The sequence below is a fragment of the Miscanthus floridulus genome, chromosome 3, assembly GCF_019320115.1.
Source record: "Miscanthus floridulus cultivar M001 chromosome 3, ASM1932011v1, whole genome shotgun sequence".
In the NCBI taxonomy this organism is placed as follows: Eukaryota; Viridiplantae; Streptophyta; class Magnoliopsida; order Poales; family Poaceae; genus Miscanthus; species Miscanthus floridulus.
The window spans coordinates 21,278,176-21,290,969 of NC_089582.1; the positions used below are offsets into that span (position 1 = coordinate 21,278,176).

General features: G+C 52.6%; 3 protein-coding genes across 4 annotated transcripts; all 3 read left to right on the forward strand.

Moving 5' to 3' along the window:
- The first annotated feature begins 1,110 nt into the window (after positions 1-1,110).
- Positions 1,111-3,741, forward strand: LOC136541448 (probable inositol transporter 2). Its single transcript, XM_066533339.1, has 4 exons — positions 1,111-1,380; positions 1,664-1,734; positions 1,811-2,254; positions 2,360-3,741. The coding sequence occupies exons 1-4, from the start codon at positions 1,248-1,250 to the stop codon at positions 3,491-3,493; spliced, it is 1,782 nt and encodes a 593-aa protein (XP_066389436.1). The 5' UTR covers positions 1,111-1,247; the 3' UTR covers positions 3,494-3,741.
- A 1,668-nt stretch (positions 3,742-5,409) lies between these two features.
- LOC136545183 (uncharacterized) lies at positions 5,410-7,983 on the forward strand. 2 transcript variants are annotated; one of them, XM_066537228.1, is made up of 7 exons: positions 5,410-5,622; positions 5,713-5,962; positions 6,088-6,240; positions 6,324-6,429; positions 6,506-6,620; positions 7,266-7,318; positions 7,407-7,983. In XM_066537228.1, the coding sequence occupies exons 1-6, from the start codon at positions 5,578-5,580 to the stop codon at positions 7,290-7,292; spliced, it is 696 nt and encodes a 231-aa protein (XP_066393325.1). In that variant the 5' UTR covers positions 5,410-5,577; the 3' UTR covers positions 7,293-7,318; positions 7,407-7,983. The 2 variants fall into 2 exon arrangements, with proteins under 2 accessions (XP_066393325.1, XP_066393324.1); XM_066537227.1 differs by having other exon boundaries at positions 7,266-7,322; positions 7,407-7,982.
- A 4,106-nt stretch (positions 7,984-12,089) lies between these two features.
- On the forward strand, positions 12,090-12,587 carry LOC136543315 (secreted RxLR effector protein 161-like). Its single transcript, XM_066535796.1, has one exon. The coding sequence runs from the start codon at positions 12,090-12,092 to the stop codon at positions 12,585-12,587; it is 498 nt and encodes a 165-aa protein (XP_066391893.1).
- The last annotated feature ends 207 nt before the right edge of the window (positions 12,588-12,794 follow it).

Sequence of the window (12,794 nt, forward strand, 5' to 3'; positions counted from 1 at the left end):
AGAAGGACCCGGCGGCCCTGGAGGTCTTCTTCTCCATCGCTTTTCTCCTTCTTTCTCTCTGCAACCTGCGCCTTTCCCTTCACCTATAAAAGAGGAAGCAGGACGCCCCAAGAAAGATAGAACAAAACACACAACTGAACGAGCTCAACAAGATTCAACTCCATTCGATCTTTTCACCAGAGACTTGGGAACTTCTCCCTCTCTCGTCTATTTGTAACCCCTACTACAAACTAGCGCCGGTAACACGGGCATCAGCAGACTGGACGTAGGGACATGCCACCCAAACCAGTATAAATCCTTGTGTCTTCCGAGCACACCATCCAAGCCAGACGCGTAGATACAAATTTACTAGCCGGAGGCAATGCCTTGGGGAAGAGACATAGAGACAGAGGGAGAGGGCGCGCGAAGAGGAGAGAGATATAGGCCTAGCATGGGGCCTCACTGCTATTTGTTGTCCACGTAAGCAAAACCCACCTTCAAAGCAGCTAGATGACACATGCAAACGGTTTTGATAATGGTATGATGAAAGTTTTTTTTTTTTGGTTTTGGAGTTCCTATGGTCAAAATCGAACAGGTGAGAAATAGACCTGTATTAACATCGAGGCGTGGATACCCATTTTGGCACAACGAGATGGACAAGTAGGAACATCCCAGTTTACCATATATTGCTAATTTCTCAAGATGGGTGTTTTGTTGCTAGTATACTCTACAAAAGAACGAACAGGTACAGAGTAACTGACACTTTTGCCGGAATTGCTTGCACAAAAAACAGGTGCAGTGCCATTTGTTCTGCACATCAGCCGGGGCGGCAGCAAATAAGATGAGATGCCATATCCTAGTATATACAGTAGGCTATAGTAGTAGTAGTACCAATCGGTGGCTATTATTTTCCGTCTAATCATCATCAGAGCGTCCCCATCACACACAGAGAGAGAGGTATTAGTCATGTAGTCAAAGCTGCAAGTCGACAGCACGCCCTTGGGATCAATTCGGCCCCGGAATCTTCTCGGTTTTGTCAGTCTCTTTCTCTAATAATCCGCACGCAACAAGACAGACAATGGCATCAGCTATGCTCCTCCACGTAGTATATATATACATACATACATACGCACACACGCATACCAGTCCAAACTCGAGACCCTCCATTATTTGTGATTGGGAGCTGATTGAGCAGTCCAAGAAGCAAGGATAAGGTGGGTGGACGTGGACCGCCGGAGTGAGGGGAACTGAGGAACGTGCCGTCAGCAATGGAGGGCGGCGCGCACGAGTTCGACGGCTCCACCTTCAAGGAGTGCTTCTCCCTCTCGTGGAGGAACCCCTACGTCCTCCGCCTCGCCTTCTCCGCCGGCATGGGCGGCCTCCTCTTCGGCTACGATACCGGTGCGTGCGTCCTTCTTCCTTCCTACCTGCCTGCGTCACTGTTTTAAATTCCGCTGAAAGAAAGACCCTTTTTGTTCAATTATATATGTAAAATCCACTTCGAGACCTTTTAGGAGTTCGGATGATGATTGTGTCCAACTAGATGGTGGTTACTGGTGGCCGAACTGTTTTAAATTTCAGTAGTAGTATCTGCAGGAAAAGTGTTCGACAAGATCGTGTGTGAGTGAGCAAGTGACCAGTGACGTGAGCTCTGCTTCTGTGTCTGTGTTGTGTGTGAGTGCAGGTGTCATTTCGGGAGCTCTGCTTTACATCCGCGACGACTTCGTTTCAGTGGACAGGAACACATGGCTTCAGGTAAGAAGATCCAAGAAAAAAATCAATCCCGTTGCGAATCGTACTGCTGACTGAGAATCGGTGTCGGCGGCCGCAGGAAATGATCGTGAGCATGGCGGTGGCCGGCGCGATCATCGGCGCGGCGATCGGCGGGTGGACGACGGACCGGTTCGGGCGGCGGACGTCGATCCTGGTGGCCGACTTCCTCTTCTTCGTGGGCGCGGTGGTGATGGCGTCGGCCACGGGCCCCGCGCAGCTGGTGGTGGGCCGCGTCTTCGTCGGCCTCGGCGTCGGCATGGCCTCCATGACCTCCCCGCTCTACATCTCCGAGGCGTCGCCCGCCAGGATCCGCGGCGCGCTCGTCAGCACCAACGGCTTCCTCATCACCGGCGGCCAGTTCCTGGCCTACCTCATCAACCTCGCCTTCACCAAGGCGCCCGGGACGTGGAGGTGGATGCTCGGCGTCGCCGCGCTCCCCGCCGTCGTCCAGTTCGGCCTCATGCTCGCCCTCCCTGAATCCCCCCGGTGGCTCTACAGAAAGGTAGGGGTACTGTACCAGGTCCCATTCGCCTTCTCTTCTTTTCTTCTCTCCGGCGAGAAAAGAATAAAAATGCAAATTTTTTTGCTACGAATTGTAATGAAACAGGGGAGGACGGAAGAAGCAGAGGCGATCCTGCGGAGGATCTACTCGGCGGAGGAGGTGGAGCGGGAGATTGGGGAGCTGAAGGAGTCGGTGGCGGCGGAGGTGCGGGAGCGGGGGTCGTCGGAGAAGGTGAGCCTGGCGGCGCTGGTGCGGACGGCGACGGTGCGGCGGGGTCTGGTCGCCGGCGTGGGGCTGCAGGTGTTCCAGCAGCTGGTGGGCATCAACACGGTGATGTACTACAGCCCCACGATCGTGCAGCTGGCCGGGTTCGCGTCCAACCAGACGGCGCTGGCGCTGTCGCTCGTCACCTCCGGCCTCAACGCGCTCGGCTCCATCGTCAGCATCTACTTCATCGACCGCACGGGCCGGAAGAAGCTGCTAGTCATCAGCCTCGTGGGCGTCATCCTCTCGCTCGGCGTGCTCACCGCCGTGTTCCACGAGACCACGTCCCACTCCCCGGCCGTCAGCGCCGCAGAGACGGCGCACTTCGACGGCTCGCTGACGTGCCCATCCTACCGCTCCTCTTCCTCGTCGGCCGGCGGTGGGGGATTCTGGGACTGCACCCGGTGCCTCAAGGCGGCGGGTTCGAGCGAGTGCGGCTTCTGCGCGTCGGGCGCCGGCAGGCTCCTCCCGGGCGCGTGCCTGGTGTCCAACAACACGGTACGCGACGCGTGCCACGGCGAGGGCCGGCTGTGGTACACCCGCGGGTGCCCGAGCCGGTACGGCTGGCTGGCGCTGCTGGGGCTGGCGCTCTACATCATCTTCTTCTCCCCCGGCATGGGCAGCGTGCCGTGGATCGTCAACTCGGAGATCTACCCGCTGCGGTACCGCGGCGTGTGCGGCGGTGCGGCGGCCACCGCCAACTGGGTCTCCAACCTGGCCGTGGCGCAGTCGTTCCTGTCGCTCACGGAGACCATCGGGACGTCGTGGACGTTCCTCATCTTCGGGGGCCTGTCCGTGGCCGCGCTCGCCTTCGTGCTCGTCTGCGTGCCGGAGACCAAGGGGCTCCCCATCGAGGAGGTGGAGAAGATGCTCGAGCGCCGCGAGCTCAGGCTCAGGTTCTGGGCCCCACGACGCCACGCCGACGCCGACACAGATGGCAACGGCAAGGAGAGTGGCAAGAACGCTGGCGTCTGAGGCTGTTTGCTCGAGAGCACTAGGCAGTACATTTTGGGAGTAGACGCCGTCTGACACGACAACTTCGTGAAAATTCTGCGCTTGGTTCATCCATTTTCTGGTCATGGACAGTGTAAAATTTCTTCTCCTGGCTTCTCTTGTGCTGCACCGTGCGATGCAGTCGCAATCTGCTGTGTCCCTTCTTGTGAAACCTACTACTCGTATGTGACAACTTCTATCGAAGATGGGCAGAGCTATTTCAACAACGACATTATATGAAGCTCTGAACTCCAGTAGGTACTAGGTAGTAGCGTCGAATTCCTTTCTCATTTTTGTGTTTCTGGAGGCTGTTTCTTGTATATTGTAACTCAAACTCTGCTTTCTACTTAACGAAAAGGCAGAACACCTGCCAAGATTGCTCTAAAAAAATTTCCCACTGGTGAAGAAAAACTATTTTGGTAAAACATTTGGCAAAAAAAAAATCAACTCCCCATGGTAGCTAGAAAGAATGAAATGACCATAATGTCTTTCTTTTTTTTTTCTTTTTTCCTCCTTACCTATTTCTTCTTCATCTTCTCTCTTCTTATCCTCTCGACCATCCGGGATGCTTATGACCACTAGAGTGAGAGGGAGCTAGGAGAAGTTGGTATTTCCAACTCCATCCGACGACCACCTCTGTGAGACCGGATTTTTAGGGACTCCGCTCGTGGAGCTGTTTTAAAATTATCAAATTGATAAGAAAACTTCAAAACTGCTAGAGAAGCTATACAAAACAGAACCTAAGTACGCTGTATTTTCAAATCATATTGGCTTTACTAACAAAGTATATTAAAAGTATATTAGTTTCCTGTTAACCTGACCACTAGATTCAATTGTTCGACTTAGTAACTCGTATTTTCATTGTTGCCAATTTTCAGATGTGACGGTTATTGAATTGAAGAAAAGAAAAGTAAAAAGAAGCACAAGGCAGCTTTCTCCAAGCCCAAATGGCGTCTAAACTGGGCCTTATATGGTCCAACATACAGCCAAGCCCAGCTAGCTTCCTTTATTTCAACAACGACATCATTTGAAGCCTTGAACTCCAGTAGGTATTAGTATTAGGTAGTAGCGTCGAATTCCTTTTCTCATTTTTGTGTTTCTAGAGCTTGTTTCTTGTATATTGTAACTCAAACTATGCTTTCTACTTAATGAAAAGGAGAAACACCTACGGAAGCTTGCTCTAAAAAATATACCCACGATCAAGACCAAAATTTCTTAATTGTTGGATTTGCATCTAGCGGCTCACAGGCGGTCCCACTTCTGACTCTCGGTTATAAGAACATGTTTGTCATAGCTCTACTTTACTGGCGGAGTAGTATTTTTTTACTTCGACTCCACTAGCGAAGCAAAACTGTTTTGATAACATGTTTGGCAACAACTCCCTATGGTAGCTAAAAAGAATGAAATAACCATAATTTCCTTCTCTTGTTTCTTTAGTTTTTCCTCTTTTCCTATTTTCAGGGACTCTACTTGTGGATTTTTTTTGAAAATTATCAGATTGGTAAAGAAAAAGTTACAAACAACTTCTGAAACTGCTAGAGAAGTTGTACCAAACAAAACCTAAGTACTCTATATTTTCAAATCATATTGGGTTTGCTAACAAAGTATATTAAAAGTGTATTAGTTTCTTGTGATGTAACCTGTTCACTACATTCGACTATTCGACTTAGTAACTCGTATTTTCAATTTTGCCAGTCTTGAGATGAGATTTTTTTTTGACAAACGTCTTGAGATGAGATGGTTATTGAATTTGAATCGAAGAAAAGAAAAGTAAAAAGAAGCACAAGGCAGCTTTCTCAAAGCCCAAATGGCCTCTAAACTGGGCCTTACATGGCCCAACAGACAGCCATGCCCATCTAGCTTCTTCCTCTTTTTCGGTGGCGCTAACCGCCAAATCCGCCCAGGCGCGCGCGCAAATTCCACGTCCCCCTCGACCGAGTCGTTCTCGCGCCAACCAAAGCGACGGCTCCTCTTTCCCGCAGCGGCGCAGCCCAGGGTTCCCCTCTCGTCTCCCATCGGATCAGTGAGCGCGCCCTGCGAAGATCTCCCCTCGCCGCGCCCTCCGGATGGCGACCAGCGACGAGCTCGCCCAGATCGACATCTCCAAGGAGGTACGCACGTCATTCCTAGCCCACCCTCCGCGCTGCGGAACGCCCGCCCGCGAGGTGTTCGACGGTTTGTCTGACCCACCGGTCCTGCAGGAGAAGGACAAGCTGGTGGCGGAGGTGATGCGGTACATGCTCTTCAAGACGCACCAGAACTCCGACTGCCCCATCAAGCGGGAGGAGCTCACCGGGATCGTCACCAAGAACTACCGCCAGCGTGCGCTGCCCACGCTCGTCATCAACGAGGCCAAGGACAGGCTCGCCGCCACCTTCGGCTACGAGATGAGGGAGCTGCAGAGGACCCGCGCGCCAGCCACGCGTTCTGGCCGACCGTCACAGCCGCAGCGTAAGGCGTCCTTCTTTTTCATTCTTCTCATTTATTATTTTTTGTTCCTTTCCTCTGCATTTGTCATCACAGTGGTTGCGGGCTGGCAATGACTGACTGATGAAATTTGTGGGAAATGTCTTTAGTTAACGTGGAGGCCAAGAGCTATGTTCTGATCAGCAACTTAGACCCTGAGGTGTACAGCAAGTATGTCGAGGACAAGGGCGCTGCCCATCTGTCTGGCTTTGCTTTCGCTGTCATTAGCACTATTCATCTTGCTGGTGGCAAAATGCCCGAAGGTAAGGAAAGGAGATCAAATTATGTATTTTGGTTGGGAAACATCATCATCTGATGTTCCTAAGTGCTTTCGATCACATTTCAGAGGACCTCTGGCATCAGTTGAAGCGGGTGGGTTTGAATGAGAATGACGAGACTCACTCTGTTCTTGGTAACAATAAGCAGACGCTCGAACACCTAGTGCAGCAAAGGTTGGTTTGGTGTATGCTATGGAGTCTATAGTTCACTGCAAAGAATTTGGTTGCTGTATCGGTTCCTTTGATGCAGGTACTTGCTGAAGGAGAAAGTTGCTGGACCAGAAGGCCATTTCATGATGTATGAGCTTGCCGAGAGGGCATTGGATGAATCCATCAGTGGGAAGATTAAAGATCATATTTCACAGGTTTGTAAGCATCACAATGTGGTGATAGCATTGCACCTTTCAATCTGTTAAAAGTACTGACTTTTCCACGGTAACAGCAATGGTGATAATGTGTCTGGATAAATAACAGCCATACAAACCATGATGCTTAAATGTGATCGCAGTTGATTGTACCAATGACTGTGTATACTGCATGTTTATTTTTGAACCAACCCAAAAGATTTTATATAGTATCGTTACCCATGATTAAGATTGCCATGCCTTCTGGATTTGTTGCTTTTCCATCACTGGAGATGTTTGTTTGCATTAATTTGCCTTAGCCATATGTATGTTAAGGAGCAAGGACTAAGGAGGTTGCTTGTTTTCTGCTTCTAGAACCTAGTAGTGCACTTGTATTTGTTCCATAAGTCTTTGAAAGATGAATAAAACTGCAAGCAATTGTGGATCAAAAATTTATTTCACTTCTGATAACAAGCAGCATAGAAGCAATCAGCAGTAGGGGAACTTGACATCCTGAATGCATTGGTAAACACCGTGAAATCAGATTCTATTGAGACCATGCTTGTGAAAGAAATATCTTTTTTTCTTATTATATTGTGAAATGTGAAATAATATTGTTTGGTGTCTGCTAAAAAGAAACCTCTTTTTTTCTTCTTTGTTGAGTAGCTTGTGGGCACAAGCTTGCAGAAGTAGATTGAAGTGGATGGATATGACAATCAGTAGGTATTTCCGCCGCATCAAATATTTGCTTGTTTCTAGATCAAAATATCACTACTAGTAACATGTTTCTCTTATCTTATCTCTCAGCCTTGTAGGTTATCTGCCTTGCGTTAGGACAAGCTGACTCTCTCAGGCTGGGAAGCTATCTATCATCTTGCATGGATACGAGTCTTGTACTCTGCATGCAATTTTGTACAGGAGATGTGTGCTTCACAAGCCGTGGCAACTTTGGTGTTAGTATCCTTAATTAACTAAATTATGTGGACGACATGCTGTTGATCATCACAGCATGCTTGATAATACCTTTTGCGGTGACCTAATGTCACAAAACAGTCGGCGTATGTTGCCATCGTCATTGCAGAAACCGTATTGTCAAGTCATTGGATGCGTCGTCCTCTCTCCTCTGTGAGCTTTCAGTGACCTAACCACAATATAACCATAAGCCTGTAGCTCTGTGAGCCTATGAGGGTGACTCTCAGACGTTTCTCTGTACCTTTTTGGCCAGTCGTCTACGCGTCGATGTTAGATAATATACTGTTTCCTTATGTGAACACACAGCAAGGGAAGGTGGCGTCGAAAAAGCTCCCTGATGTGGTACTGTAGCCGTTGTAGAGGCAGGTGCCGAACGGCTCACCTGTCGTACTGTAGCCACATGCAGGAACAGGCGCAAAAGTCAGTCCTGCTGTGTTATCTAGTCACTGTTGCAGTATGTTAGCTGTACTAGGACTAGATGGATAGAGTTGTATATATAGTTTGCCACTGCAACTCAACAAAGAAAGTTCAGTTTTGCCATCTCTTATACAGGGCTCCGGGCAACGCTGGTGCTTGTGCTGTGTGTGTATGCTCTGTTCTCCCTCTTCTTCTACCTCTAGCCATAGTGAGTATGGTTGGACAGCCTCTGTCTTACTCGGCCGTGGTCGGCAAGACTGATGAGTGGTCGACTCATCTGAGCCGGTGATTCTGTGGGCCAATAAGTGGTATCAGAGCCGTACAAGCGCCGTTGCCGGACTAACCGCTGGCGATGACGAACGGTTCAGAAATGGGCGACAGCAATGGCACTACTGTGGCTGCCCATCCATGATCTGAGGTTGTTGTTCGCATGGTGTGGAAGGTCAGCGGCACCAGTTGGCCGACACTGACTCGCACCAACTATGGAGAGTGGTCGGTGACCATGACGGTCAAGCTTAGAGCCCGACGACTCTGGAATGCTGTTGACAAGGGCACCGAAAATAAGAAAGATGACATGTCAGCGTTGGGGGCTATCCTCGCTGATGTACCGTCATAGTACAGGGAGCCGTTGGGGGCGAAGAGCTCGGCTAAGGAGGTGTGGGAGGCTATTGCGGCGATGCGCGTCGGTTCCGACCGCGTAAAGAAGGCGACGACCTAGCTTTTGAAGCAGGAGTACGTCAACCTCAAGTTCAAGGATGGTGAAACGGTGGAGGACTTCTCCCTCCGCCTGTAGACGCTCATCAGCAAGCTGAAGAGCCATGGCATCACCATCGACGAAGAGGAGGTGGTCTCCAAGTACCTCCACTCCGTGCTGGCAAAGTACATCCAGATCGTTCTCTCCATAGAGACGATGCTGTACTTGTCCACCCTCACCATTGAGGATGTGACAGGCCGTCTGCGGGCGGTGGACGAGCGCCTGGAGCAGGCAAAAGCAATGAAGGACAATGGTAAACTGCTGCTGACAGAGGAGGAGTGGGCTGCTCGGAGGAACTTCGAGGTAGCCTCCTCCAGCCGCGGTGGCGATGGCAAACGCCACGGCAAGGCTTCTTCGGTGAAGAAGAAGCAGGTCGACCCCAACGCCTGTCGGCGCTGCGGGAAGACGGGCCATTGGGCACGGGAGTGCCCAAATCGTAAGTAGGAGAAGAAGGCTGATGCTCATCTAGCACAAGCTGATGATGATGGTGAGGCCACTATCCTATGGCGATGTTCTGTGCACTGCACAACGTCGAGGCCGAGGAGAAGGGAGAGTTGACGACGGTGGAAGGACTTGGGAAGGTCCTGAAGGCTGTCAACCTCGACGAACCGCGCACCCAAGTCCACCTCGGACGTGTGGGCACCAACTAGGAGTAGCGGTGGTATCGGGACTCTGGTGCCAGCAACCACATGACGGGCTCCAAGTCAGTCTTCTTCGAGCTCGACGACGATATTACCGGTATGGTGAAGTTTGGTGACGGCTCAAGGTGGCAATCCAAGGGCGCGACACCATCATCTTCAGATGCCAGAACGGGGAGCACCATGCGCTAACGGATGTATATTACATCCCACAGCTGCGTTCCAGCATCATCAGCATTGGTCAGCTAGATGAGCACGATAGCGAGGTACTGATCAAGGATAGAGTCCTTAGGATCAGGGACTGGGAGCAACGACTTCTCGCCAAGGTGAAGAGGTCTCAGAACTGGTTGTACCTGCTCGACTTGAAGGTAGAGCAGCCGGTGTGCCTGGCGGCAAGGCACACCGAGGAGCCATGGCTGTGGCATGCCCGGTTCGGACATCTCAGCTTCGACGCTCTTGGTCGATTGGAGAAGATGGCCCGAGGGCTACCCCACATCAAGCACGGAGGCGAGCTGTGTGACAGATGCCTGGCCGAGAAGCAGAGGAGGCTACCGTTCCCAAAGGCGGTCAAGTATCGCGCGAAGGACGCTCTTGAGCTCATCCACGGTGACCTCTATGGGCCGATCACACCAGCCACAAACGGTGGTTGGCTGTACTTCCTCCTACTCGTGGATGATTGTAGTCACTACATGTGGCTGCAACTCCTGACGAGCAAGGACGAAGTGGCGGCGGCAATCAAGAAGTTTAAGATGCGCGTGGAGGCCGAGAGCGGCAAGAAGCTCTGCGTGCTGAGGACTGATCGCGGGCGAATTCACTTCGATAGAGTTCGTTGCGTACTGCACGGATCAGGGTGTGGTGTGACACCACACCGCGCTGTACTCGCCACAACAGAATGGCGTGGTGGAGAGGCAGAACCAGACGGTGGTCGGCATGGCTCGATCCACGATGAAGGCCAAAGGCATGTCATCAAGGTTCTGGGGTGAGGCGGTGAACATGGCGGTGTTCATCCTCAACCATGCTTCGACCAAGGCCCTGACGGGCAAGACACCGTTCGAAGCTTGGTATGGGCGCAAGCCGAGCGTGTCCTTCCTCTGGACATTCGGCTGCATCGGCCACGTCAGGAAGACGAAGTCGATCCTCACCATGCTGGAGGACAGGAGCACACCAATGGTGTTCCTGGGCTACGCGTAGGGCACCAAGGCATACCGGCTCTACGACCCACACGGAGACAAGGTACTTGTCTCGCGCGACGTCGTGTTCGATGAGAAGGCGGCTTGGGACTAGAACAATCCGAGCACGGGGGAAGCTGGCGGCTTCACCAGCACCTTCGTCGTCGAGCACCTGGTCATCCATGGTGGTGGAGACGTTGGGGAACAGGTGCCGAGCACTCTGGAAGGGGTGTCGAGCTCTTCAGCGGCAGAGCCGAGCACTCCTGGGGTAGTGCCGAGCACTTCGGGAGAGATTTTGAGCACTTCTAGAGGGATGCCGAGCACGCCAGTAGTGGTGCCGGGAGGTTCTGCAGTGGTGGCGGCCACTCTAGGACGGGTGCTGAGCACTCCCATAGCGGAGCCAAGAGATCTTGCCGTGGTGCCAACCACTCCAAGACTGAGGCTGAGCACTCCTACAGTGGTGCCGAGCACTGCAGGAGTAGTGACGAGCTGTCCAGAAGTAGTGCTGAGCACTGCAACCAGGGTGCTGAGCACTCAGGCGGAACAGGGAACTCCATCAACACTGATTGAGTTCGCCTTACCTCCAAGTGACATCACTAAGTTCGTGGATGCCTTCCACGAAGGTACGGAGGTGCGGTTCCATAGGCTGGACAACATCGTCGGCGGCACAGGGCCCTTAGGCCTGGCTGGTCGGCTGCTCAATGATCAAGAGCTGCTGCTCGTCAGCGCAGAGGAACCACCCACGTTCGCGCTGGCCGAACGTGACGAGAACTGGCGACGGGCGATGTTGGAGGAGATAAATGCAATCGAGGAAAACGAGATATGGCGACTCGTCTATCCACCTTCAGGATGCCGTCCGATCAGCCTGAAGTGGGTGTACAAGGTCAAGCGGGACGAGCTCGAAACCATTGTCAAGCACAAGGCGCGCCTCGTCGCTCGAGGCTTTGTTCAGCGCGAGGGCATAGACTTCGAGGAGGTCTTTGCGCCAGTAGCGCGCATGGAGTCTGTCCGTTTGCTACTAGCCTTGGCAGCAGCAAAGGACTGGCGCGTCCATCATTTGGACGTTAAATCGGCCTTCTTCAACTGTGAGCTAGCGGAGACGATCTTTGTCAGGCAACCTCTATGTTTCGCCGTCAAGGGAGAGGAGCACAGGGTGCTCCGACTGCGCAAGGCGCTCTACGGGCTACGGCAGGCCCCACGAGCATGGAATGCCAAGCTTGACGCTACGCTGGGCGAGCTTGGGTTCCAGCGGTGCGCAACCGAGCACGCGTTCTACACGCGGCGACGGGGGAAGGAGGAGCTCGTCGTCGATGTGTATGTGGACGACTTGATCATCACCGGCGCGCGCACGGAGGACATCAACAGCTTCAAGCGCGAGATGGCGGCTCGTTTTTGAATGAGCGATCTTGGCGCACTCTCCTACTACCTCGGCATCGAGGTGAGACAGGGGAAGGAGGAACTCACGCTCGGTCAGAGCACGTATGCCTCGAAGCTGTTGGAGCGGAGCGGCATGGCTGAGTGCAAGCCATGCATGACTCCGATGGAGGAGCGGCTGAAACTGACGAAGGCCAGCACCACAGCGAGGGTGGATGCAACACTCTACCGGAGCATCATCGGCGGTCTGCGCTACCTAGTCCACACGAGGCCGGACATTTCGTTCGCCGTGGGATACGTCAGTCGCTTTATGGAGGATCCTAGAGAGGATCACTGGGCTACGGTGAAGCGGCTAGTGCACTACGTCAAAGGGACGATGGATCAAGGGATCATCTTCCCCAAGAACGACGGGAGTAGGCTGCAACTCACTGTGTTCAGCGATGCAGACATGGCGGGGGACATCGACGGGCGTCGGAGCACCTCTGGAGTGCTTGTCTTCCTCGGGTCGGCTCCAATTTCATGGCTGTCACTGAAACAGAAGGTAGTGTCGCTGTCTACGTGCGAGGCAGAGTACGTAGCGGCGGTCACAGCGACATGCCAAGTTGTGTGGCTGCGCCAGCTGCTGGGCGAGCTGACCGGTGCGGAAGCTCACCCCGAGCACTGATGGTGGACAACCAGCCCGCCATCGCCCTCGCGAAGAATCTGGTTCTGCACGACCGGAGCAAACACATCGACGTGAAGTTCCACTTCCTCAGGGACTGTGTCGATAGAGGGCAGATCGTCATCGAGTTCATCGAAACTAGTCGGCAACTTGTGGACGTCCTCACCAAGCCGCTCGGACGTCTTCGATTCACGGAGCTAAAGGAGATGA

Coding starts and splice junctions, on each gene's coding strand:
- LOC136541448 (XM_066533339.1), top strand. CDS start 1,248: ATGGAGGGCGGCGCGCACGAGTTCGACGGCTCCACCTTCAAGGAGTGC. Junction 1,735..1,810: donor ACAGGAACACATGGCTTCAG/GTAAGAAGATCC, acceptor CGGCGGCCGCAG/GAAATGATCGTGAGCATGGC. Junction 2,255..2,359: donor CCCGGTGGCTCTACAGAAAG/GTAGGGGTACTG, acceptor GTAATGAAACAG/GGGAGGACGGAAGAAGCAGA.
- LOC136545183 (XM_066537228.1), top strand. CDS start 5,578: ATGGCGACCAGCGACGAGCTCGCCCAGATCGACATCTCCAAGGAG. Junction 5,623..5,712: donor AGATCGACATCTCCAAGGAG/GTACGCACGTCA, acceptor CCGGTCCTGCAG/GAGAAGGACAAGCTGGTGGC. Junction 6,241..6,323: donor TGGTGGCAAAATGCCCGAAG/GTAAGGAAAGGA, acceptor ATCACATTTCAG/AGGACCTCTGGCATCAGTTG.
- LOC136543315 (XM_066535796.1), top strand. CDS start 12,090: ATGGAGGAGCGGCTGAAACTGACGAAGGCCAGCACCACAGCGAGGGTG.